The sequence below is a fragment of the Salmo trutta genome, chromosome 30 (assembly GCF_901001165.1).
Source record: "Salmo trutta chromosome 30, fSalTru1.1, whole genome shotgun sequence".
Taxonomy (NCBI): domain Eukaryota; kingdom Metazoa; phylum Chordata; class Actinopteri; order Salmoniformes; family Salmonidae; genus Salmo; species Salmo trutta.
Genome location: NC_042986.1, coordinates 28,838,850 through 28,865,330, shown reverse-complemented (window position 1 = coordinate 28,865,330; position 26,481 = coordinate 28,838,850). Strand labels below are relative to the sequence as shown.

The 26,481-nt window shown below is 43.5% G+C and overlaps 2 protein-coding genes across 2 annotated transcripts in view; one reads left to right on the top strand and one right to left on the bottom strand.

Annotated features, from left to right (window-relative positions):
* Positions 1–26,481, bottom strand: part of LOC115168441 (cytosolic sulfotransferase 2) — a 70,701-nt gene that overhangs the window by 17,749 nt on the left and 26,471 nt on the right. The gene's annotated exons all lie outside the window — the stretch shown is intronic.
* Positions 1,532–11,323, top strand: LOC115168439 (cytosolic sulfotransferase 3). The gene is made up of 8 exons (XM_029723721.1): positions 1,532–1,930; positions 8,440–8,578; positions 8,714–8,842; positions 9,239–9,339; positions 9,723–9,849; positions 10,002–10,099; positions 10,266–10,440; positions 10,539–11,323. The coding sequence occupies exons 1-8, from the start codon at positions 1,922–1,924 to the stop codon at positions 10,649–10,651; spliced, it is 891 nt and encodes a 296-aa protein (XP_029579581.1). The 5' UTR covers positions 1,532–1,921; the 3' UTR covers positions 10,652–11,323.

Genomic DNA, 26,481 nt, shown 5'->3' with positions numbered 1-26,481 from the left:
AGAAAAGTGGTGTGTGCATTTGTATGCTATGAAGCCCCTAAATAAGATCTGGTGCAACCAATTACCTTCAGAAGTCACATAATTAGTTAAATAAAGTCCACCTGTGGGCAATCTAAGTGTCACATGATCTGTAACATGATCTCAGTATGATCTCAAAGATAACCTGTTCTGAAAAGTCCCAGAGTCTTCAACACAGTCTTCAAAGCAAGGGGAACCACCAAGCAAGCGTCACCATGAAGACCAAGGAGCTCTCCAAACAGGTCAGGGACAAAGTTGTGGAGAAGTACAGATCAAGGTTGGGTAACGAAAAATATCCCGAAACTTTGAGCATCCCACAGAGCACCATTAAATCATTATTAATAAATGGAAAGAATATGGCACCACAACAGAACTCACAGACCAGGCAAGGAGGGCATTAATCAGAGAGGCAACAAAAAGACCAAAGATAACCCTGAAGGAGCTGCAAAGCTCCACAGTGGAGATTGGAGTATCTGTCCATAGGACCACTTTAAGCCGTACACTCCACAGAGCTGGGCTTTACGGAAGAGTGGCCAGAAAAAAGCCATTGCTTAAAGAAAAAAATAAGCAAACACGTTTGGTGTTCGCCAAAAGGCATGTGGAGACTCCCCAAACATGTGGAAGAAGGTCAGGAAAACACTGTCTGGCGTAAACCCAACACCTCTCATCACCCCGAGAATACCATCCCCACAGTGAAGGATGGTGGTGGCAGCATCATGCTGTGGGGATGTTTTCATCAACAGGGACTAGGAAACTGGTCAGAATTGAAGGAATGATGGATGGTGCTAAATACAGGGAAATTCTTGAGGGAAACCTGTTTCAGTCTTCCAGAGATTTGAGACTGGGACGCAGGTTCACCTTCCAGCAGGACAATGACCCTAAGCATACTGCTAAAGCAACACTCGAGTGGTTTAAGGGGAAACATTTAAATGTTTTGGAATGGCCTAGTAAAGGCCATATTTCAATCCAATTGAGAATCTGTGGTATGACTTAAAGATTGCTGTACACCAGCAGAACCCATCCAACTTGAAGGAGCTGGAGCAGTTTTGCCTTGAAGAATGGGCAAAAATCCCAGTGGTTAGATATGCCAAGCTTATAGAGACATTCCCCAAGAGACTTGCAGCTGTAATTGCAGCAACATGTTAGGTGAATAGTTAAGCACGCTCAAGTTCTGTTTTTTTGTTTATTTCTTATGTTTCATAATAGAAAATATTTTGCATCTTCAAAGTGGTAGGCATGCTGACCAATCAGAGCCGGCGTGGAATGAATCAAGGGCTGAGAGGATGGGTATTCTCCAGTGTCTTTGACAACATATTGCTCTGTTTCTAGGGAGCTTTAAAAGAGCTGAAACCCTCATGTGAAAACCAGTTTTCAGGGTCATGTGGGTTTATTGAAGTGAGTTGCTTTATGACCTAGTAACCTTACCCCTTTCATGATATAAATCGTGAGAGGAGTGCTAATACAAACATACATGTGTTCAGAAAAGAAAATCCAACCCACACACTGGAAAGAAGAATTAGAACCCATTCGAAGAAAGAAGTATTAGAGCGAGTGTATGTGTGCGTGTGAAGCAGAAGGAGGGTGGTCGCTAACATGGGAATAAAAGGGAAGGATATGGAGGGGTGTCTTGACACAACACATCTGTGATGTCACTGTGATTGCAGTAACCAGAGTGAGAGATAGAGAGTTCTGAACTTATGTAACAAGGAGTGGAGGTCGGATAGGAATGTGAAGCTGGGTTGGAAAATCTAATCCAAAGCAGGAGAGAAAAAACATTGCCTTTAGTGAGGGAAGAGAAAGGAATAGGGGAAGAAGAAAGAGAAGGAACGGTTGGACAGAGACAAGAAGAGACTGAGAAGCTGAGAAGAGTGGCCAAACAGGATACTACTGAATTCCATTCAACATGGAAAAGGTGAGTCTCTAGATTTTTTTTTTTTCAAATGTTCTGTGCCAGTAGCTGATATCTTATGATTTTATTTACATCTTTCAACATTTTGAGTGTAATGTGACTCACATTTTTTATTTTCTCTGCTCACAAATTGGGTTGTCTTACTGCAGATTGATTTCTATTGTGTATTTGTGCATGATGGCTTTGTAATTTAACATGAGTACATGTGACTGTGGTCAACATTAAGGGTCAAAAGGAAGTTGTTATAAAGCAGAAAGTTGTTTAAGTTATTCAAAGTTTTTACTGACACCAATGCAAATATTATGAAATGTATTCAAATGTACATTTTACAATTCGATAGAATGGAAGAGATTGTTGCCTGATCTATTCCAACTATTCCATGAGACTGACAGGTTTTACATGCCTACGTCTGGAGGGAAACCCAACCGCAGTTAAGCGCCTGTAAATGGAACGGAATTCCCTTTTTATCCACTTTTCGCTCTAAGTGTATTCTGACCTTGAATTTAAGCACGAGAGTTGTGTTTCCGAGAACGTACGGCTCTTGACCTTCTCCTCTCAGGAGTCCGTACAGGAGTTGCAGCGAAGAGACAAGACTAACTACCAACTGGATATGAGGAAAAAGGGGGTAAAAAAGCATGCTATTCACCCGCTATTTGTTTGGGGTGGAGATCATAGAAATTAAGGTGTGGCGGAGGTGTGTCTACACACAAGCCGTATTCTGACCTTGACTTAATTCCCTCATAATTCCACCACCTTTACACGATGAAACGATTAATAAGTAGAACAACATCTGCTTTACTTTTTTCCCGATAGAAATAACACCATTCCCCATGCACTGTAATTTACAAATTGGTAAGAGCTATTGATAAGAGCTAGGTAAATAGATAAGCCGTTTGGCTCGGGGATTGTAAATAACAATTGTTTTAAATCTATTTTACCATATGATTGCTGGAGACAAACGTGAAACTAGTTATATGGCAGAAAACTGAAGCATATCAACACATCACCTTTTCCACAGTGAAGTTTATGAAATGCTGGCTTTATAACTTGCAAGGATGACATTTGGAGACCCAACCTATAGGCTTCTCTAGCCATACGCAAATGATAGTATATTGCCAACCCTACCGAGTTGATTTTTTATTTCTAAAATGTTTTCATTATATGCCAGGACCTTTCACTGTATTGTGAACAATTTGTATCATGTTAAATATTAGCCACAATCGGTAGCCAAAGTCCGTTATACCCCCATAAGCCTATATTTATAGCTGTCACTTTAGTGTTAGTTTCCTTATATTTTGCATCATTCCATTCCATTGTTAGTTTACCTTTATTTACTCTTTCACATTTGTGTGGTTGTTCCAGAGGATCGCTAGCAATAGTGGATCATGTTAGGCTAACATTTCAAAATGTGCAACAATTTGGGACATAGTGAAGATTATTAGGGGAGATTTATAGGACTTCTGTTCAATCCCTACTGTACACTTTTGTCACCGTCCAATATTTAATTGATTGAACAATTGAAAATGACAACTTTCAGGATGAATCAAACCACTATTTTTTCTTTGACAATATATTTAGTGCGAAAAGACTTTGGAAAGCAGTTTTTGTATTATTCAAATACTTTCCTAACCGTAAATAAAAAATAATATAAGATCAGAGTACTTTTAAATCTTCCAATTGGTGCTGAAAGGAGATGAATATGCGTGTGTCACGGTTGTCGTCGGGGAATGAGGACCAAAATGCAGCAGGTACGTGTATGCTCATATTTAGATTTATTAACTTACAAAAAACAACTGAATACAAAATAACAAAGCTACTAGAACTAACCAACGAACAACAAAACAGTCTGGCAAAGCCTAGGGCTGAACACAGAACAATCACCCACCAAACACAAACACAAACACACCCTCATTTATGAGACTCTCAATCAAAGGCAGATAGAAAACACCTGCCTTCAACTGAGAGTCCCAACACCAATTCACCAGACATAGAAACAGACATACTAGACTCCACATAGAACTACCTAGACATAAACCAAAACCCGGACATACTAAATCAAACACCCTTTACACAAACACACCACCCCGAACCACATAAAACAAATACCCTCTGTCACGCCCTGACCAAACTACAAACAATTAACCTTATATACTGGCCAGGACGTGACAGTACCCCCCCCTTAAAGGTGCTACCCCAGAAGCACCTTAACACAAAAAAAATATAAATACCCCCAAACAATACCCAAAAGAAAGATTTCCCCCTTTCTAAAGGGAGGGAAGGGAGGGTGGCTGCCGTCAACGACGGCACTGTGCTTACACCCCCCCTCCCCAACCCACCTATATTGGAGGCGGCTCAGGTTCTGGCCGTTCCAGGCAGTCTGGCAGTTCGGGGCAGTCTGGCGGCTCGGGGCGGTCTGGGCAGTCTGTCGGCTCGGGGCGGTCTGGGCAGTCTGTCAGCTCGGGGCGGTCTGGGCAGTCTGTCAGCTCGGGGCGGTCTGGGCAGTCTGTCAGCTCGGGGCGGTCTGGGCAGTCTGTCAGCTCGGGGCGGTCTGGGCAGTCTGGCCACTCCGGCAGGTCAGGGCAGTCTGGCCACTCCGGCAGGTCAGGGCAGTCTGGCCACTCCGGCAGGTCAGGGCAGTCTGGCCACTCCGGCAGGTCAGGGCAGTCTGGCCACTCCGGCAGGTCAGGGCAGTCTGGCCACTCCGGCAGGTCAGGGCAGTCTGGCCACTCGGCAGGTCAGGGCAGTCTGGCCACTCCGGCAGGTCAGGGCAGTCTGGCCACTCCGGCAGGTCAGGGCAGTCTGGCCACTCCGGCAGGTCAGGGCAGTCTGGCCACTCCGGCAGGTCAGGGCAGTCTGGCCACTCCGGCAGGTCAGGGCAGTCTGGCCACTCCGGCAGGTCAGGGCAGTCTGGCCACTCCGGCAGGTCAGGGCAGTCTGGCCACTCCGGCAGGTCAGGGCAGTCTGGCCACTCCGGCAGGTCAGGGCAGTCTGGCCACTCCGGCAGGTCAGGGCAGTCTGGCCACTCCGGCAGGTCAGGGCAGTCTGGCCACTCCGGCAGGTCAGGGCAGTCTGGCCACTCCGGCAGGTCAGGGCAGTCTGGCCACTCCGGCAGGTCAGGGCAGTCTGGCCACTCCGGCAGGTCAGGGCAGTCTGGCCACTCCGGCAGGTCAGGGCAGTCTGGCCACTCCGGCAGGTCAGGGCAGTCTGGCCACTCCGGCAGGTCAGGGCAGTCTGGCCACTCCGGCAGGTCAGGGCAGTCTGGCCACTCCGGCAGGTCAGGGCAGTCTGGCCACTCCGGCAGGTCAGGGCAGTCTGGCCACTCCGGCAGGTCAGGGCAGTCTGGCCACTCCGGCAGGTCAGGGCAGTCTGGCCACTCCGGCAGGTCAGGGCAGTCTGGCCACTCCGGCAGGTCAGGGCAGTCTGGCCACTCCGGCAGGTCAGGGCAGTCTGGCCACTCCGGCAGGTCAGGGCAGTCTGGCCACTCCGGCAGGTCAGGGCAGTCTGGCCACTCCGGCAGGTCAGGGCAGTCTGGCCACTCCGGCAGGTCAGGGCAGTCTGGCCACTCCGGCAGTTCAGCGCAGTCTGGCCACTCCGGCAGTTCAGCGCAGTCTGGCCACTCCGGCAGTTCAGCGCAGTCTGGCCACTCCGGCAGTTCAGCGCAGTCTGGCCACTCCGGCAGTTCAGCGCAGTCTGGCCACTCCGGCAGTTCAGCGCAGTCTGGCCACTCCGGCAGTTCAGCGCAGTCTGGCCACTCCGGCAGTTCAGCGCAGTCTGGCCACTCCGGCAGTTCAGCGCAGTCTGGCCACTCCGGCAGTTCAGCGCAGTCTGGCCACTCCGGCAGTTCAGCGCAGTCTGGCCACTCCGGCAGTTCAGCGCAGTCTGGCCACTCCGGCAGTTCAGCGCAGTCTGGCCACTCCGGCAGTTCAGCGCAGTCTGGCCACTCCGGCAGTTCAGCAGTCTGCCACCGGCAGTTCAGCGCAGTCTGGCCACTCCGGCAGTTCAGCGCAGTCTGGCCACTCCGGCAGTTCAGCGCAGTCTGGCCACTCCGGCAGTTCAGCGCAGTCTGGCCACTCCGGCAGTTCAGCGCAGTCTGGCCACTCCGGCAGTTCAGCGCAGTCTGGCCACTCCGGCAGTTCAGCGCAGTCTGACCACTCCGGCAGTTCAGCGCAGTCTGACCACTCCGGCGACTGTTGACTGGCGGGCAGCTCCGACGACTGTTGACTGACGGGCAGCTCCGACGACTGTTGACTGACGGGCAGCTCCGACGACTGTTGACTGACGGGCAGCTCCGACGACTGTTGACTGACGGGCAGCTCCGACGACTGTTGACTGACGGGCAGCTCCGACGACTGTTGACTGACGGGCAGCTCCGACGACTGTTGACTGACGGGCAGCTCCGACGACTGTTGACTGGCGGGCAGCTCCGAATACTGTTGACTGGCGGGCAGCTCCGACGACTGTTGACTGGCGGGGCTGGGGACACGCACCTTGGGCTTGGTGCGGGGTGCTGGTACTGGGCGTACCAGATTGGAGACACGTACCTCAGGGCTAGTGCGGGGAGCTGGCCTGGGGCTCCATCCTTGCCCCTCTTCACAGCCCTTGTGCCCCCCCCAAAAAATTTCTTGGGGCTGCCTCTCGGGTTCCCTTAACTCTTCCATAGCCCTGGACACGAACCTCCTTAAATCCGCCCATGTCCATCCATCCATGCTGTTCTCCTGCTGCTTGGTCCTTTGGTGGTGGGTGATTCTGTCACGATTGTCTTCGTCCTCTGACGATATAACGAAATCGTCATCGGAAAATGTGGACCAATACGCAGCAGGTTCGTGAATGCTCATCTTGATTTTTATTCACTACAAAAATGAACATACAAAATACGAAAACGAACAACTAACAGTCTGGCAAAGCCTAGGGCTGAACACAGAACAATCACCCACCAAACACAAACACAAACACACCCTCATTTATGAGACTCTCAATCAAAGGCAGATAGAAAACACCTGCCTTCAACTGAGAGTCCCAACACCAATTCACCAGACATAGAAACAGACATACTAGACTCCACATAGAACTACCTAGACATAAACCAAAACCCGGACATACTAAATCAAACACCCTTTACACAAACACACCACCCCGAACCACATAAAACAAATACCCTCTGTCACGCCCTGACCAAACTACAAACAATTAACCTTATATACTGGCCAGGACGTGACAGCGTGTATGTAGGCCTACATGTCTTTCTTTCATTGATACCCTAATATTCTGAACCATTCTTTCCATAAATTCTAGTGAGTCTTTCAAGAAAATTCAAATGAAAGGTACACCAAATTTAAAGGGATGGCTTTAGATAAATGCAGTGAAAACTCTACTGAATGAAAACTCCAATCGAAAATGTGTTAGCCAGCAAGTGGGAGGGGTTTTATAAGTTGAATTACATTTATTCAGCGCGCACAAAGTAACAACGCCTACAAAGCCCGTTACGCACCTGCATAAGGTGAGTCTGAATACCAACTACTGAGAAATGTGTAGGAAAGGTGTGTAAGAAATGCCTAATTTCCCAAGTCTAAATAGACCCCATAGAGTTTGTGCTAGTTTTGAAGTGTGTACAGATAAAATCTTTACCCAAAAATAGATCTACCTGTAAAGACAATATGCTATGCCAGGAAACCTGCAGGCCTTTTCCCCTTAATGTAACATAACCAGCTTCTTACTTTTGCAGAGACAGGATAAAATTGCCTATTTTAAACCTATTTTTATGGACCACATGTCAGGAACATTATGTTTGAGAATGTGAGAACTTGGGACTATGAGGTTCTATCTGCAAAAGGATGATTCTGAGATAATTGGCTTTAAAGTTTCAAATAGTGTCAGTGTGAAGTCTGCTCCCGCTCCCCCTTTTCGGTGCTCGAGGTCACCAGTTCACTCATCATTACACACACCTGCCACCATCATTACGTGCACTTTATTATGGGACTCACCTGGACTCCATCACATCATTTACCTCCCCTATATCTGTCACTTCCTTAGTTTCATTCCCAAGTCAGCATTGATGTTATGTTTCTCCTGTCCAGACGCTGTAATTGTTTTGTTCACGTCTATTTATTAAATCCACACCCTGTACCTGCTTCTCGTCTGTTGTTACTGTAAGCTATTTTTTATCTAGTACTCTTTTGAACATAACAACCTGAGTTGGTGTATTTAGAGCACTATCTTAGTAGAGAACATTGAACAAAACAAGGCTATGCCAACAACTTAATTTTAACAAATGCAGATAGTACCTTATGGTCATAGTCAGCTAGTTGTACTTTACAAAGTCATCATGACTGTATGCAGTCTATAATTTTCTGTACTTTGTCTTTTGACAAGGGAACTGACAAGGAATTAACTGGGATCTCTTGTCACCTGGAGAATATCCTTGAATGAAGCAAGAATATTAGTGAATAGTTGATTATTATAACTCTCCCTGATAATATCTCTCTGATCAGCGGTGGACTGTGTTGTTGTTACAGATGGAGCTGCCACCTCGACCAAAACTCTTTGACTTCCATGGAGTCTCCATGATCCACTATTTCACTGACAACTGGGAGAACATACAAAACTTCCAGGCCAGGCCAGATGATATCCTCATCGCCACTTACCCCAAAGCAGGTCTGTGTTTGTGTGTTGCCGACATTTTGTAGGGATAAACGGATGACCAAAGACGCAGCTCTTTGACATGCCTCTCTCTCCCTCTTTCTCTCTCCCCATTTCTCCACATTCTCTACCCCCCTTTCTCTCTCCCAGGTACCACGTGGGTCTCCTACATTCTAGACCTGCTGTATTTTGGTCAGACAGCCCCTGAGCGTCAGGCTTCACTGCCTATCTATGAGAGAGTGCCTTTCCTGGAGAGTGACTTCCATATTCTCCCTCCAGGTTAGAATACAACACTGATATAACTCTACACACTGTGAAGCCTTTATCTTGATTACACATCAATAAAGTGTGAAGGGCACTGTGTACTCCAAATAAATAACTGATCAGCTGACAATGACTCTGCACTTACAAGACGCATCCGAGTCTGTAGATCAAATCTTTGACATACTTGTACACAGAATCCGGAAAACACCATGCACTATACCAAAGTCCTTATCAACAGGCTTTTTACTGTCACAAAGTTGAAGGATCATTTTCATGGCTTGAAATCTTATACTGTGAGAAGTTGTGCCAATCACTTATTCCAGCTACATGACAATAAGCAGTTTTACTGTAAAAATCATCCTTAACTCCAAAAAGTAACCTATCCAGATCCCCACCCCTCTGTACACACAGGAACGGAGCTGGCAGACAAGTTATCCACCTCTCCTCGCCTCATCAAGACTCACCTCCCAGTCCAGTTGGTGCCCAAGTCCTTCTGGGAGCAGAACTGCAGGGTACATTATATGTAACTCTCTGCTTGTTTTCTGTGTAGTCTGTGAATATGACTCTGCTCATGTCTGCTGGTGTAGCATATGGTTAACATTTATGCATCCTCAAACCTCCTGCGCTGCTTTTTGTCCAGTAAGTGAACTTATTTAATGACGCAATTTGTGTGAATCCCCAATGGAGGGCAGCATAGCATTACACAGTACACAATCTCAAACCTATCCAGAACCAGTCCTTTTGGAATGTGAAGACTCTATAGAAACCCAGTCTTTGTACATAGTTTTTATTGTCCTCATTTTTCGCTTTTCCATTTCATTCTGTGTTGTTTGTTTTAAATGATATACACTTACATCAATTCATGTTGTAACTGCAACAATTTCTCTCTCTGCAGATAGTGTATATGGCCCGTAATGCCAAGGACAATGCAGTGTCTTATTTCCACTTTGATCGCATGAACCAGGCCCATCCAGAGCCAGGAGACTGGAACAACTTCTTACAGAGATTCATGGATGGAAAGAGTGAGTGAATGAGAGAATAAACGAGTGAATGAATGAGTCTGTGAACAAATAAATTACAATGAGTAAGAGGGAGAGTACTGATGCCATGATTCTTTCCTGACTATGTATATCTCGCTAACATTCTCTCATGTCCACATGGCTTTTTCCCTCAGTGGTGTTTGGTTCCTGGTACGACCATGTGACTGGCTGGTGGGAGAGGAAACAGACTCACTCTAAACTCCACTACCTTTTCTATGAGGATATGGTTGAGGTGAGTAGAACAACTACCTCCTGTGCCATAAAGGTGCTGACCTCTTTGCAGATTATGTAGCTCATTACCGTACATAACGGCAGTGTGTATATCAGTGTTATATTGATAATCTCTAGCATTAGCTTTCAGTGAGGAAGAGTACAGTATCCAGTGTGTTTTCCTACAGGATACGGGGAGAGAGCTGGACAGGCTGTGCTCCTTCCTAGGTTTGTCTCCTTCAGCAGAGGAGAAGGAGAGGGTGAGAGGAGGAGCGCAGTTTGATACTATGAAGAAGAACAGCATGGCCAACTATTCCACCGTCCCAATCATGGATTTCAAGATCTCTCCATTCATGCGAAAAGGTAGACCTCTCCATTTCTCCCCTACGTCTTTCTCTGTCAGTCTTTCTCTCTGCCTCAACAAACTTTTCTCTGCTCACACACCCTCTGTCACACGCCAGGAAAGGTTGGTGACTGGAAGAACCATTTCACTGTGGCCCAGAGTGAACAGTTTGATGAAGACTATAAGAAGAAGACGAAGAACACCACCGTTCAGTTCCGCACTGTAGTCTAGGGGTTGTGATCAGGTTGACTGGTGCATATGCACCTCAGCTCTGCTGGAGTCATGGTGCTGAAACGTACAATATGCTGATACTATCGCTACTGTATAAATAAGAGAGCTAATGATGTCTTACTTTGAGATAAAGGCAAATGATAGACATGCACAATGTCAACAATGGTTTGTTTAGTTGAAAACACACACACACACACTGTATACTCATGTAACTTTACAATTATAGCTGATAATTGAGTTGAGAACAAGTTATTACATTAAATAAACTAACCAAAAGAGGAAGAGGGTAAACACAAAACGAGACATGGTCGTTAAGTTAAAGACAGAAATAGAGAGAGTGAAAATAAAATATAAACAAAATAAATACTAGAGGGACAAAATCAAACAGTAAAATAATATTATCAAAGTCATATTGATGTACACCTATTTTACATTTTGACATGATAAATGTTTAACTTTGAACAGATGCTAGCTTTGTTCCTAAACTCAGGCCCCTACCAGAGCACAGTCCAACATTTACCCATGCAATCAATGTTGACAGGTATTGTAGCTAAACATGTCAAATAGGTAAAAGTGTTATAAGTTGTGGATGTTTTTTATATGCTTTTGTACGTGTGCATGTTACATAATATTGTGGAATTAAACTAAAGAAAAATAGCAGTGCAAAAATAACATCTGTTGTTAAAGCTGCCTTGAAATTCATACAGTTGATTACATGAAGAAATTAGAAACGCCTACTAATCACAAAGCTATAATTCTGATTTAAAGTGTGAAACATAACCTAGAGACTTTGTGGTTATAACCAGCATGTTAGACATTGTCAAGCTCTCCATCCACTCTAAGCCTTTTATTGTTCCTGGAGGCTGTTGCCATAGTGATAACCAAAACAATAGACAGCAAAGACAATTACAACAAGTGCAATGAGGATACCAAAGGCTCCGCCCACTGACACTGTAGATGATTCAGGATCAATTGGCATCTTAGATGATGCTGGATCAATTGCTGTCTTAGATGATGCTGGAACATTTGCCTTATTAGATGATGCTGGATCAATTGCCTTATTAGATGATGCTGGATAAATTGCTGTTTTAGATGATGCTGGATTAAATTCTGTTAGATTCTCAGGCATCATCCATGTTCCTCCATCCCTAATCCAGGGCTGATCTCTTTCACTCATCACTGCCACAATTTTTGTGTCCATCATGCTCACAAATGGAGGTGGCAATTGGTGGCAATTGGATTGACAACAACTGTGACCCTGAGAACCCAACCGATTGAGTACAATACAGAACCTGGCACCCATTGCTAATAGCAGCGAGGTGCTGGCTGAACTGTGGGGGACAGTGCTTTTGTCCCTCTGCCAATAGATTGACTGTTGCAGCTGAAAAATCCCCCAAATGGTACTGAAAATATAGCAGCAGTCTCATTATTACTGTTTAGGCAAATCTTCAGGCTGTTGGACAGCAACTTCAGAGGGGACACGTTTAGAGGCAGCTCCTGGCTTTGGTTTGGGGATTTAGAAGAGATGGGCTGAAAAGCCCTCCAAAGAGGTACCCTGAGAATCTTTCGGTCTCATGGATTGTGGGGCACCAGTGTGTATCTATGCATTCAGAGTGGACATGTTAAGTCTACACACATATCTTTGCTGCATCTGAAAAACGTATTGCACAACCCCCAATTGCCTTCCTTATGATTATTGTCCTTGATTACTGTCCAGTCGTGTGGTCCAGCGCTGCAAGGAAGACCTAGTTAAGTTACAGCTGGCCCAGAACAGAGTGGCCCGTCTTGCTCTTCATTGTAAGAGGGATGATATAAATACTATGCATGCCAGTCTCTCTTGGCTAAGAGTTTAGGAGAGACTGACTGCATCACTTCTTCTTTTCATAAGAAACGTTGTGTTGAAAATTCCAAATTGTTTGCATAGTCAACTTACACACAGCTCTGACACACACACTTACCCCACCAGGCAAAGACCACCAGGGGTCTTTTCACAGTCCCCAAATCCAGAACAAATTCGAGAAAGCGTACAGTATTACATAGAGCCATTATTGCATAGAACTCCATTCCATCTCATATTGCTCAAATAAACCGCAAACCTGGTTTGAAAAACAGATAAAGCAACACCTCACAGCACAACACCTCTCCTCTATTTGACCTAGATCAGGGCTGTCCAACCCTCTTCCTGGAGATCTACTGTCCTGTAGGTTTTCAGTCCAACCCTAATTTTGCGTTTCTGATTCAGCTAGTTAAGGTCTTGTTGAGCAGCTAATTAGTAGAATCAGGTGTGTTAAATTAGGGTTGGACTGAAAACCCACAGGACGTTAGATCTCCAGGAAGAGGGTTGGGCAGCCCTGACCCAGATAGTTTGTGTGTATGCATTGATATGTAGGCTGTATGATTTTAAAAATGATTTATATAGTTCTGTCCTCTGTATTATATCATGTTTTGTGTGGACCCCAGGAAGAGTAGCTGCTGCTTTTCCATTAACTAATGGGGATCCTAATAAAATACCAAATATGACACTCATTTTGATTGGAGCCCTCATTTTGTACCTCAGAGCATAAAAGAGTTGAGTTGTACGGGTGACAGCATGTGTAAGAACCCCTGTCTGGGTTCTCTTGGGCTAGGGCTTGGCAGAGTGGGTCTGCATCATCAGAGAGTTCAGGGCAAATTTGGTACATGCCACCTATCATGACTGGCCTGTTCGGGTCAGGTTACCGTGGATCACAGTCCTACAGAGACATCTCTCACCACCGCAGAGGGGGAGAGGGATTGATGGGAGGGAGGTTTATGACACCACACGCCCATTGTAAATTGTAAGACAGCAGACAAATCTTTTGTCCTCTCAGTGTGGAGGATTGGAATGTATGGTGGTTCTACGGAGAATCTACCTCAGAATGGTAACATGCAATAAATGGACTTTGGGACATTATATTTCATCAGCCAAAACGGTGGTAACAATGATAGATGGAATATGAAAATGAATGTCGTTTTTGTTATGTTATTAAAAGTTAAATGACGACGTTCTAATGAAAACATTGTAACTTGAAGAGTTTTCGTATGTCAGTGATGTTTACATACAGTGTATTGTGTAGAAAATATCCAGACCGAGGGAACGTTTTTGTAACAATAAACTGTGATTTTAGTTGTCTAACAAGATCATAGCACAGTGTGATACCTTGCCTCATAACTACATACGCCCCAGAGAACTTGCCATGAAGACGGAAACACCCCTTTGTGACCCAGGGGTATTAAACATGTGAGTTAAGAATTTACATATCACACTAAAACAGACCACAGCTGCAGTGTGATCTAAGATAGTCGCGACCCCACAAACGCAACACGAGGAAGAGGACAAAGGAACCTCTTAACAATCTAGGCTACGCTTGATTACTGTATCTAAGAAGGGGAATTCAAGAAGAACCAGCCAGTTATTCTCTTCAAATCATCGGTTGTCTACACGGCCCTCCTAACCAAGCTGGGAGGGTTGAGACGGCTGATTAGCCTCCTCAGAAGTCCACACTCACAGAACGAGTGCAATGGAACAGACCACTAAGAGAAAGGACACTGACATCGTGTGGACAATCAGAGACTTACACCCGGTAACGAAGGAGGTGCTGCTATCGGAGAAGGTCTTCGGCTAAACCTCCTAAGAGGAACTCGGTCCAGGAAGAGATACCCAATGGAGACTTTGAACAAGAAACTACATCATTATAATTCTGACCCATAAGAGCGGCAGTTCGGGGCAAGGTGTTAGAGCTACACTAAGCATAGTTTACAAATGTATCCAAGTGTGCTTTTCTCTCGTGCACGCTTTCTCTCTCTCTCTCTCTCTCTCTCTCTCTCTCTCTCTCTCTCTCTCTCTCTCTCCCTCTCTCTAAATCCCCATTTTGTGTAACATGTGTCATATTGTGTTGGTCTGCTAGAGACCTGTTTCGTTGTACTAAGTTCCAATCAATAGCCTAGACTGTATGTTTGTGTATGTGTATCTTATATTATCATTTAGCTTGTTGTGGTACGGAATGATTTAGTGAGACCCGGGTTAGTGCAGATTTACGAATTATGCAACGTTCAGGATGAGACTGTAGAGGAAATTAATTAATTAGCGACTGCTGTAAAATCGATATTCTGATATTCTTTGAGTTAATTTGGGAAACGGAAACTCATTAAACAGACTTTTCCCATGGTGCCCCAGGTTACTGAGTTAATGATTGCCTGATTAATTTAATCATGTAGTTATAAACATAGCTAATTATTCGATAAACAGCAGTCATCACATTAACGATGCAACGTTACGACATATTTGGCGCCCCCTGTGAGGAATCTAAGATAAAACTAGGCCTCACTTTTGAATTCATTCCATAGCAATTGGGTAGGTAGATGCGTATACACCAATAATAGCTATAGGCAGGATTATTGTTGAGAGGGTATTGTGTGTGGTTTTTCCTTTTCACCCAGATACTGGTAGGGAGAGAACCCCTCCTGTGTTGTATGTCTGACAAAAGTCAGTTTGTAGGGGATTTACCGAATACTATGAGCCAGGGCATATGAACCGGCCGATGTTTAGATATTCGAAAGGAATAGACGCGTTGGGCCATAACGTAGTGTTATTTCTGTCTATCGCTAGTAGTATTTTAAGGGAGGACATAGGGCGAGCCGATTGAAATTTGAGTAGTGTTAGGGTTTAACCAACTATTTGTTAGCATAACCTATATAAAATAACAGAGAAGCTATGCCACAATATTAAGTATATAAACTATAGATAATTGAATACTGCTATATGTTAGAGAAAGTGGCTCATGTGATGGTGGGTCATGTCCACAGAATGCTGATGCTTTAAAACAGGGTTTTGCAAGAGCTTTTTGCTGAACAACAGCAATAACAAGATAATGGGTGCAATGTAGGGGTTTTGGAGAACTGTGCATTGTGTAACAAGGTGTAGGCAGCTGACTTAGTGATAGGAGGTTGTGAAACCCATCACAAGGGGAGCATGTGAGGAACAGGTAGAGTGCAGAAACAACAGTATAAGTAAATCACTGGAAATTGAGTGGTTGCTGACTCTTGAGTATACACTAAGAAGACAAGATCCAACGCCAGGCAACATGTGATGCGTCACGAGGTTGGGACCAACCTGCACGCCAACAATAGGCTGGAGTAAGTCTAAACCACACCCAGTCTCTACTCTGACAGACCCAGCAAGGAGGGGGAACTAAGTCTGTCAAGAAGTATTTAAAGAAGAACTTGTGATGACATTTCAGTTCTCTGTCTGCCCTGCGTGGTGTTTCAGTGAGCCCGTATATACAAACGACATACTTACCACTCAAGTGTTCGCATTAATTAAAGTACAAAGAAATCAGAAGTTACTCTGTGCTGACTATTTTGTTCCGACACCAGATTCGAATTGACGCGACCCGACAGTAGATTTTATTTTAATAAAAAAAATTAAAAAATGCTTACCTTTATTTAACTAGGCAAGTCAGTTAAGAACAAATTCTTATTTCCAATGACAGCCTAGGAACAGTGGGTTAACTGCCTTGTTCAGGGGCAGAATGACAGATTTTTACCTTGTCAGCTCGGGGATTCGATCTTGCAACCTTTCGGTTACTAGACCAACGCTCTAAGCACTAGGCTTCCTGCCACCCCATATATAGCTTCACCGAAGCGGTTAAGTATCTCTCCAGACCAACGGTGGTATTTCTTTGTTCTCCGCGCGTTCCGGTCAACATCGTGAAACATATCGCAGAAATGTTGAATGTGAGACGTCACTTAGTAAACCTGTTCCCTTGATGGAGGGAACTTTCCTCACACAAGTGAAGCTAAGCATTGCACCAATTATTATAATTTTTTTTAACTTCTTTTTTTAAAAACGTTTTTAATTTAATTGTTTTATTTTTATTTTTTACTTTTTTTATTATGAACACAACAAATACAAAAAAAAATATATATACAAAACCTAACAGTATTACATGTCAAGATTCATTTTCAATTTGTTAAATACTTTTATGGTGCGTATTGCTTTTTTGTTTTTACATTTACTGATCATTTCAAAATAATATTTCAATGCTATCTTAAATAATGTGAAAAGGGGTTTGTTCTCTGCCCACTTCATTTTATGGACAAAGAATCTTCCATGAAAGATAAACAAATTAACAATGAAAGTTAAATCAGGGTCCATATCATTTGGTTCAAAATAAAACATAATAGAGTCTTTCAAATTAACATTAATAGTTGTTTCTTTTAAAATAAAATCTTCTAACTCACACCAAAATCTTCTGACATAAGAGCAGTCCCAAAATAAATGGTCAAGAGTCTCTGGGTCACAACCACAAAATACACATGTGTTATCAATAGCTATTTTAAATCTGTGTATAATAAAGGTCTTTAGAGAGTAGATTCTATGAATGAGTTTGTATGATACTTCTTTCACCTTATTAGATATACAATATTTACCAGATAACAACGAAACTTTGTTCCAGTTCACTTGTCCTAGGGTTGCAATCCAGTGCATTTTAGCAGAGGGAATAGTAACATATTGACATAGTCTCCTTATATACATGTTATTACATTTAGTTTAAAATGTAAATTCCTTCTAATTGTATTGAGGCTACAAAATCCTCAACAGTTGCACTTGGAGTATTGTTATATTCTCCTAAAAGAAGAATAGCACCTTTAGGAACAGCTCTAACAACAATTCTCCAACCTATTTCCTGATTCTTCCTCCTCAACCCTCCTCTCCTCCCTTTCTGCATCCTTTGACTCTCTATGCCCCCTATCCTCCAGGCCGGCTCGGTCCTCCCCTCCTGCTCCGTGGCTCGACGACTCATTGCGAGCTCACAGAACAGGGCTCCGGGCAGCCGAGCGGAAATGGAGGAAAACTCGCCTCCCTGCGGAGCTGGCATCCTTTCACTCCCTCCTCTCTACATTTTCCTCTTCTGTTTCTGCTGCTAAAGCCACTTTCTACCACTCTAAATTCCAAGCATCTGCCTCTAACCCTAGGAAGCTCTTTGCCACCTTCTCCTCCCTCCTGAATCCTCCCCCCCCTCCTCCCTCTCTGCGGATGACTTCGTCAACCATTTTGAAAAGAAGGTCGACGACGTCCGATCCTCGTTTGTTAATTCAAACGACACCGCTGGTCCTGCTCACACTGCCCTACCCTGTGCTTTGACCTCTTTCTCCCCCCTCTCTCCAGATGAAATCTCGCGTCTTGTGACGGCCGGCCGCCCAACAACCTGCCCGCTTGACCCTATCCCCTCCTCTCTTCTCCAGACCATTTCCGGAGACCTTCTCCCTTACCTCACCTCGCTCATCAACTCATCCTTGACCGCTGGCTACGTCCCTTCTGTCTTCAAGAGAGCGAGAGTTGCACCCCTTCTGAAAAAACCTACACTCGATCCCTCCGATGTCAACAACTACAGACCAGTATCCCTTCTTTCTTTTCTCTCCAAAACTCTTGAACGTGCCGTCCTTGGCCAGCTCTCTTGCTATCTCTCTCAGAATTACCTTCTTGATCCAAATCAGTCAGGTTTCAAGACTGGTCATTCAACTGAGACTGCTCTTCTCTGTGTCACGGAGGCTCTCCGCACTGCTAAAGCTAACTCTCTCTCCTCTGCTCTCATCCTTCTAGACCTATCTGCTGCCTTTGATACTGTGAACCACCAGATCCTCCTCTCCACCCTCTCCGAGTTGGGCATCTCCGGCGCGGCCCACGCTTGGATTGCGTCCTACCTGACAGGTCGCTCCTACCAGGTGGCGTGGTGAGAATCTGTCTCCGCACCACGTGCTCTCACCACTGGTGTCCCCCAGGGCTCTGTTCTAGGCCCTCTCCTATTCTCGCTATACACCAAGTCAATTGGCTCTGTCATATCCTCACATGGTCTCTCCTATCATTGCTATGCAGACGACACTCAATTAATCTTCTCCTTTCCCCCTTCTGATAACCAGGTGGCGAATCGCATCTCTGCATGTCTGGCAGACATATCAGTGTGGATGACGGATCACCACCTCAAGCTGAACCTCGGCAAGACGGAGCTGCTTTTCCTCCCGGGGAAGGACTGCCCGTTCCATGATCTCACCATCACGGTTGACAACTCCATTGTGTCCTCCTCCCAGAGTGCTAAGAACCTTGGCGTGACCCTGGACAACACCCTGTCGTTCTCCACTAACATCAAGGTGGTGACCCGATCCTGTAGGTTCATGCTCTACAACATTCGCAGAGTACGACCCTGCCTCACACAGGAAGCGGCGCAGGTCCTAATCCAGGCACTTGTCATCTCCCGTCTGGATTACTGCAACTCGCTGTTGGCTGGGCTCCCTGCCTGTGCCATTAAACCCCTACAACTCATCCAGAACGCCGCAGCCCGTCTTGTGTTCAACATTCCCAAGTTCTCTCACGTCACCCCGCTCCTCCGCTCTCTCCACTGGCTTCCAGTTGAAGCTCGCATCCGCTACAAGACCATGGTGCTTGCCTACGGAGCTGTGAGGGGAACGGCACCTCCGTACCTTCAGGCTCTGATCAGTCCCTACACCCAAACGAGGGCACTGCGCTCATCCACCTCTGGCCTGCTGGCCCCCCTACCTCTGAGGAAGCACAGTTCCCGCTCAACCCAGTCAAAACTGTTCGCTGCTCTGGCACCCCTATGGTGGAACAAGCTCCCTCACGACGCCAGGACAGCGGAGTCAATCACCACCTTCCGGAGACACCTGAAACCCCACCTCTTTAAGGAATACCTGGGATAGGATAAAGTAATCCTTCTAACCCCCCCAAAAAAGATTTAGATGCACTATTTTAAAGTGGTTGTTCCACTGGATATCATAAGGTGAATGCACCAATTTGTAAGTCGCTCTGGATAAGAGCGTCTGCTAAATGTCTTAAATGTAAATGTAATTTGATACTCATCAGGAGTGAATGTAACATTGTGTGTTCTAATAAATTCTGGATAATCATATAGTTATCCATCATTGTTCAGTAATTGTTTAACCCAAATAATGTTGTCAAACCAGTTCTGGAAAAACAAAGACTTGTTTTTGTATTTTATGTGTTTATTATTCCAGATTGTATACCTATTAGGGGAAAAATTGTGTTTGTACATGAGGTTCCAAGTTAGAAGTACTTGTTTATGAAAGTTTGCAAGCTTAATAGGGATTTTACCCACATCAAAGTTGCATTTGAGTAAGAATTCTAGACCACCAATTTGTTGGAATATTAAATTAGGGATGATATTCCAGATGCAATCCTTATTTCTTAAATAGTTTTGCATCCATTTAATTTTAAATATTATATTAGAGGTTTTAAAATCCAGAGGATTCAACCCTCCCTCAACTTGGGTGCTACATATTACCACTTTTCTTAAATAGTGTGGTTTATTCCTCCATATGAAGTTAAATAATTTTGTATCAACCATTTTAGTTACTGACAGAGGAACATCCAAGGCAAGGGAGGTATAAATTAATCTGGACAGAAATTCAGATTTTGATAAAAGTACACGTCCAGATAAAGAAAGATCTCTTAATAACCAGGAGTTAAATCTCTTTCCAATTTTCTCTACAATAGGAGAGAAATTTAAGTTGGCCCTTTCTTTCTGATCTTTGCTAACTGTAATACCAAGATATGTGATCACATCTTTTACAGGGATTGTAACGGTTGTAGTCAGGAATGGAGGACCAAAACGCAGCAGGAATGTGGATGCTCATCTTGTTATTTATTTTAAATCAAGAAAACACCAAAATAACTAAATGAAGAACGCACAACAAAACAGTCTTGTCATGCTCACACAGGCAAAACAAGAAACAATCTCCCACAACACTACACCAAACAATTACCCATATATAGGACTCTCAATCAGAGGCAACGAGAAAGCACCTGCCTCCAATTGAGAGTCCAACCCCCCCATTAACCTACACATAGAAATACCACAACCCAGAAAGAACATAGAAATACAAAACATAGAACATAAACCAAAACCCGGAAATAATAAATCAAACACCCTACTACACAATCACCACCCCGAACCACATAAACAAAATACCCTCTGCCACGTCCTGACCAAACTACAATAACAAATAACCCTTATACTGGTCAGGACGTGACAGGGATATTACATACTGAGTTTAAGTCACATCTTTTCAACGCAAATAATTCACATTTCCTAATATTCAGAGATAAACCTGATACATGTGTGAAGGCATTAATACACTCAATAGCTTTCTTGACTTCATTATGATCTTTCAAAAAAAAATGGTGGTGTCATCAGCCAATTGTGAACATTTTATCTCTTTGTCTTGTATCTGAATACCCCTAAAACTATCCTTATTTATATGAAGTGCCATAACTTGTGTGACCAATAAAAATAAGAAAGGACAAATTGGGCATTCTTGTTTAATTCCACGTCTAATGTCGAATCTTTGTGAAGTTCCATGTGATAATTTAACAGAGCTGTTACTATTATTGTAAAGTGTCTTAATTACATTTTGAAAATATTGACCAAAACCAAAAAATCGAAGAGTCTCAAAAAGAAAATAATGTTCAACTGTATCAAATGCCTTGTAAAAGTCTACAAATAAAATAAAGCTATCTTCCATAATGTGCTCATTGTAGTCTATCAAGTCCAATACTAGTTGAATATTATTACATATATGTCTGCCCTTCATAAAACCAGACTGGGTATCGCCAATGATTTGGTCAAGACCTTTTTTAAGTCTTTCTGCAAAGATGGATGTAAGTATCTTTCCATCATTGTTCATTAATGTGATTGGTTTCCAATTTTCTAACATCATAGAATCTTTGTTTGGTTTGGGTATTACAGAAATTAGGCCCTGTGTCATTGAAACAGGCAGGACCCCTAAATCAATTGCCTCCTTAAAAACATGAAATATAAATTCAATAATATCCTCCTGAAAATATTTATAGAATTCACTGATAATACCATCATTCCCTGGAGATTTGTTCTCTTTTAACTTGCTGATACATTTTTTTATTTCATTAATAGAAATAAACTTTTGGAAGTCTTCATCTATGAATTTTGCACAGTCTTTGACAGAGTCTAGAAAGGCAGATATGTCACTAGTAGGACAGGCATTACTGGTATAAAGGTTACCATAGAATTCCGAAACATATTTTGAAATATCTTTGGGGTTTTCATTTGCTTTGCCCTCTATATTGAGCTTATGAATAGATGTACATTCAGAATTCTTTCTTTCTAAATTGTAAAAGTATTTTGTATTTTTTTCACCTTCCTCCAACCATCTCCTTCTTGATCTTACAAATGCCCCTTTTGCTCTCTCTTCATACATTCTGTCCATTTCTAGTTGTAAAGAGAATAACCGACCCTTTCCTTCTTCATCAAGGTCCTCCATAGAGATTAGAGAAAGTATTTCCTTAACAAGTTTATCTTCCCTTAATCTTTTAAGTTCAGCAATTTCTTTACCTCTCTTCATGGCTGTTTGTCTTATTTCATACTTCATTAATTCCCAATATTTCCCATAAGACTTAAATAGTTGGGCTTTCCTCCAATTGTCTTGTATAATATCTTTGGCATCCATCTTGAAATTATCATCTTCCAACAGTCTACTATTGAGTTTCCAATAACTCCGATTCGGTTTAACTTCAGATCCATTAATATTTAAAGATAAGAATATAACTTTATGATCAGTAAGAATTGATGGTTCAATTGATACCTTGACTACAGAATTATCTAATGAATTAGAAATCAACCAGAAGTCAATTCTTGACTGTCTGGACATGTCCTTGTTACTCCAAGTGAATTCATTTTTATCAGGATATTTAAATATCGACTAATGCAAGACCAAGACATAGGTTATTAAACTCAGGATTAACTATGCAGGATCTGTAAGGAGGGGGATATCTGTCAATCATCACATTAGATACAGAATTAAAATCTCCACCTAAGATAATTTTGATATCCTGAAATACACCTATAACTCTATTAATTTCTTCAAATTCTTGAAATAATATCCTGTTTAGTTTGTTGTTGGATGCATAAATATTCCCTAATAAAAACATTTCACTGTTGAAATTTACTGTTAAAATTAACCAATGTCCAGAGTGGTGAGTCTTACTACTGATGACCTTCCCTTTAAATGCACCTCTTAAAACTGCTACACCTGCAGAGTGGTTGTTGCCATATAATAACCAGATATCATTGCCCCATTGATTTTTCCAAAAAGCTAGATCGGAAGAACAAGCATGAGTCTCTTGTAAAAAGTAAAAGTCTGCATTAAACCGTTTGCAATACAGGAAAATAGCCTTACGCTTGAGTAAATTATGAATACCCCTGACATTAATTGAACAAAGAGATAAAGACATAAACTTCAACCAACAACCTTGTTATGCTAATATAAGCTTTTCCTAAGGATATGTAACTCAAAAGGATTTCCATCCCATTATAATAACCTCTCAAAAAAAAGAAAAAATAATATTGGTCATACAATTACCAAAGTATTGTTACTCCCACAAGGGGCAGACGTTGTGTAGACTTTACAATAAGCAGTTATTCACCTATAGTTAGTGTTTAGTTTACCAGTTATCAGGTCAGCCTTTTCTCATTCAAGTGTTTGTGTACATTTTTATAATAAAAGGCTGCTTTTCACCTGGTAATCAGTTTTTGGCCTGACAGTTCTGTCCGAGTTAGACTCTGGCTAACACTCAAATGTTCTGATTTGGCCGCATTTCTTTCCCATCGATGATCACTCTTGCACCGATAAAAAATGCAGTTTTCACTGCCTTTCGAGCTGCAGCCACCATCGGCCACAGTTTCTCTATTGTCACTTTGTATGCTGAGGTCAGATCCTCCGTGAACCTCAATTTCTGTTTGAGGAATTCACAATTCTTTGCTCGCCTCCAAAGAAGATCCCGTGTAGATCTGTTGGTGAACCGGATGATGGTTGTCCTCCGTCTCTTGTCTTGATCCTTAAGTCTTCCCAAACGATGGATGATGTCTACATTTTCCTGAAGTTTGGCTTTTGATTCGGGAATGACAGCTCCACAGATGTCAACAACTCTGCATTTGATGTCCTCACCCGCCTGCTCTGGAATTCCATGGAGCCTCAGGTTCCACCTGCGCTGGTATCTCTCCGTCTCATTCACCTTTTGCTCGAGTTCAGCCACCTTCTTTTCATTTTCCTGGCAGATAACTTCCACTTTCTTCATGTCACTTTTGAGGGTTTTCACTTCTCCAAAGATAAAGTCAACAGATTTTTGATGGCCTCAATTTTCATCATATTCTCCCTAACCATGACCTCTAAGCCATTTGCCCTTTCATCTATCTTTGCTGTCAAAAGAATTACAATATTGTTTTGCATCTCAAGAAGTGACATACCCTCTTGGCCTCTCATGTTTTTCCCCTGGGGCTTGACTGGAGTGCCGGGGTCGTAAGGTAAAGACCTGAGCTGGGGACTGGAGGGGCGCAAGATGTGAGCATTGTTGTCCGTGCTCACCCGCATTTTCATCACCCATTGCAGTATTTCCCCCCACAGTTACATTCTGAAGAGGAGTACCCAAAAGATGGACAATTATCTTTTGTGGTTAATTGTCCATCTGACGATCTCTCCATTTCTTTCCTTTTGGTTCTGGTCGTGGCAGTTTCCATGTACGTTCGACAAGCTAGTTTTTGAGCTAGCTAACTTATCAGGCTATCTAGTGTTGTCGCAAACTTTGTTTTAGAGGTGAATAACTTGCAGAAAGTAATCAATTACTTTGGTAAATAAACTAAACCATTTTCATACAGGGTTTTATGACAATAGAAATAATCCAATGGTCATAATTGGGTAAGGAAATCCAATAATTCCTTCAGCTACCAAATAAATTATCTGCACTGACCGCCATCTTGCACGCCATCCAAGCATTGCACCAAGTGCTAAGCTAACAAAAAGGGGGAGCAGACATTTTTGTTTTCTCCTTTGTTCAAAGTGAAATGCCAAGCCGGGCGGGAATCCCGTATGATTTCAGCTTGTGCTATCAGTGACCTCTGGTTGTGAAGAATCACCAGTAATTGTTTTTAAATAATTCAGGTTACACTGTATGGTATCCAACCAATCTCAACTGATTGGATATCATTGTCTCGTTCAATTTAATAAATAAGTTAAATTGCCATCCTACTTTTCTGGGTCGTTTATTGGGATAATACACAAACTGATTTGTTCCAACCAATGAGACAAAGTTAAACTTTTCCACATTAACTTAGATACAGCAACGCTTTCAGGTTAATTACTGTCTTCACTGACATTTTCAACCTCTCCCTGTCTGAGTCTGTAATACCAACACGTTTTAAGTAGACCACCATAGTGCCTGTGCCCAAGAACACTAAGGTAACCTGCCTAAATGACTTCAGACTCGTAGCACTCACGTCTGTAGCCATGAAGTGCTTTGAAAGGCTGGCCATGGCTCACATCAACACCATCATCCCAGAAACCCTAGACCCACTCCAATTTGAATACCGCACCAACAGATCCACAGATGATGCAGCCATTATTGCACTCCACACCGCCCTTTCCCACCTGGACAAAAGGAACACCTATGTGAAAATGCCATTCATTGACTACAGCTCAGCGTTCAACACCATAATGCCCTCAAAGCTCATCATTAAGCTAAGGACCCTGGGACTAAACACCTCCCTCTGCACCTGGATCCTGGACTTCCTGATGGGCTGCCCCCAGGTGGTAAGGGTAGGTAACAACACATCCGGCACGCCGATGACTCAACAGTGGTAGGCCTGATCACCAACAACAACGAGACAGCCTATAGGGAGGAGGTCAGAGACCTGGCCATGTGCTGCCAGGACAACAACCTCTCACTCAACGTGATCAAGACAAAGGAGATGATTGTGGACTACGGGAAAAAGAGGACCGAGCACGCCCCCATTGTCATCGACGGGGCTGCAGTGGAGCAGGTTTAGAGCTTCAAGTTCCTTGGTGTCCACATCACCAACAAACTAACATGGTCCAAGCACACCATGACAGTCGTGAAGCGGGCACGACAAAACCTATTCCCACTCAGGAGACTGAAAAGATTTGGCATGGGTCCTCAGATCCTCAAAAGGTTCTACAGCTGCACCATTGAGAGCATCCTGACTGGTTGCATCACTGCCTGGTATGGTAACTGCTCGGCCTCCGACTGCAAGGCACTACAGAGCGTCGTGCGAACGGCCCAGTACGTCACTGGGGCCAAGCTTCCTGCCATCCAGGACCTCTATACCAGGCGGTGTCAGAGGAAGGCCCTAAAAATTGTCAAAAGACTCCAGCCACCCTAGTCATAGACTGTTCTCTCTGCTACCACACGGCAAGCGGTACCGGAGCGCCAAGTCTAGTTCCAAGAGGCTTCTAAACAGCTTCTACCCTCAAGCCATAAGACTCCTGAACATCTAGTCAATTGGCTACCCGGACTATTCGCATTGCCCCCCCCCCTCTCCCCTCTCCACAACACTGCCACTCTCTGTTCTCATCTATGCATAGTCACTTTAATTAACTCTACCTACATGTACATACTACCTCAACTAAACATTGCCCCCGCACATTGACTCTGTATCAGCACCCTCCTGTATATATTGTTATTTTTTACTGCTGCTCTTTAATTACTTGTTACTTTTATCTCTTATTCTTATCCATATTTTTGAAACTGCACTGTTGGTTAGGGGCTCGTAAGTAAGCATTTCACTGTAAGGTCTACCTGTTGTATTCGGCGCATGTGACTGATTTGATTTGATTTGATAGCCAAGAAGACTCGAGGCTGTAATTGCTGCCAAAGGTGCTTCAACACAGTACTGAGTAAAGGGTCTGAATACTTAAAAGTAAATGTGATATTTCAGTTTTTTATATGT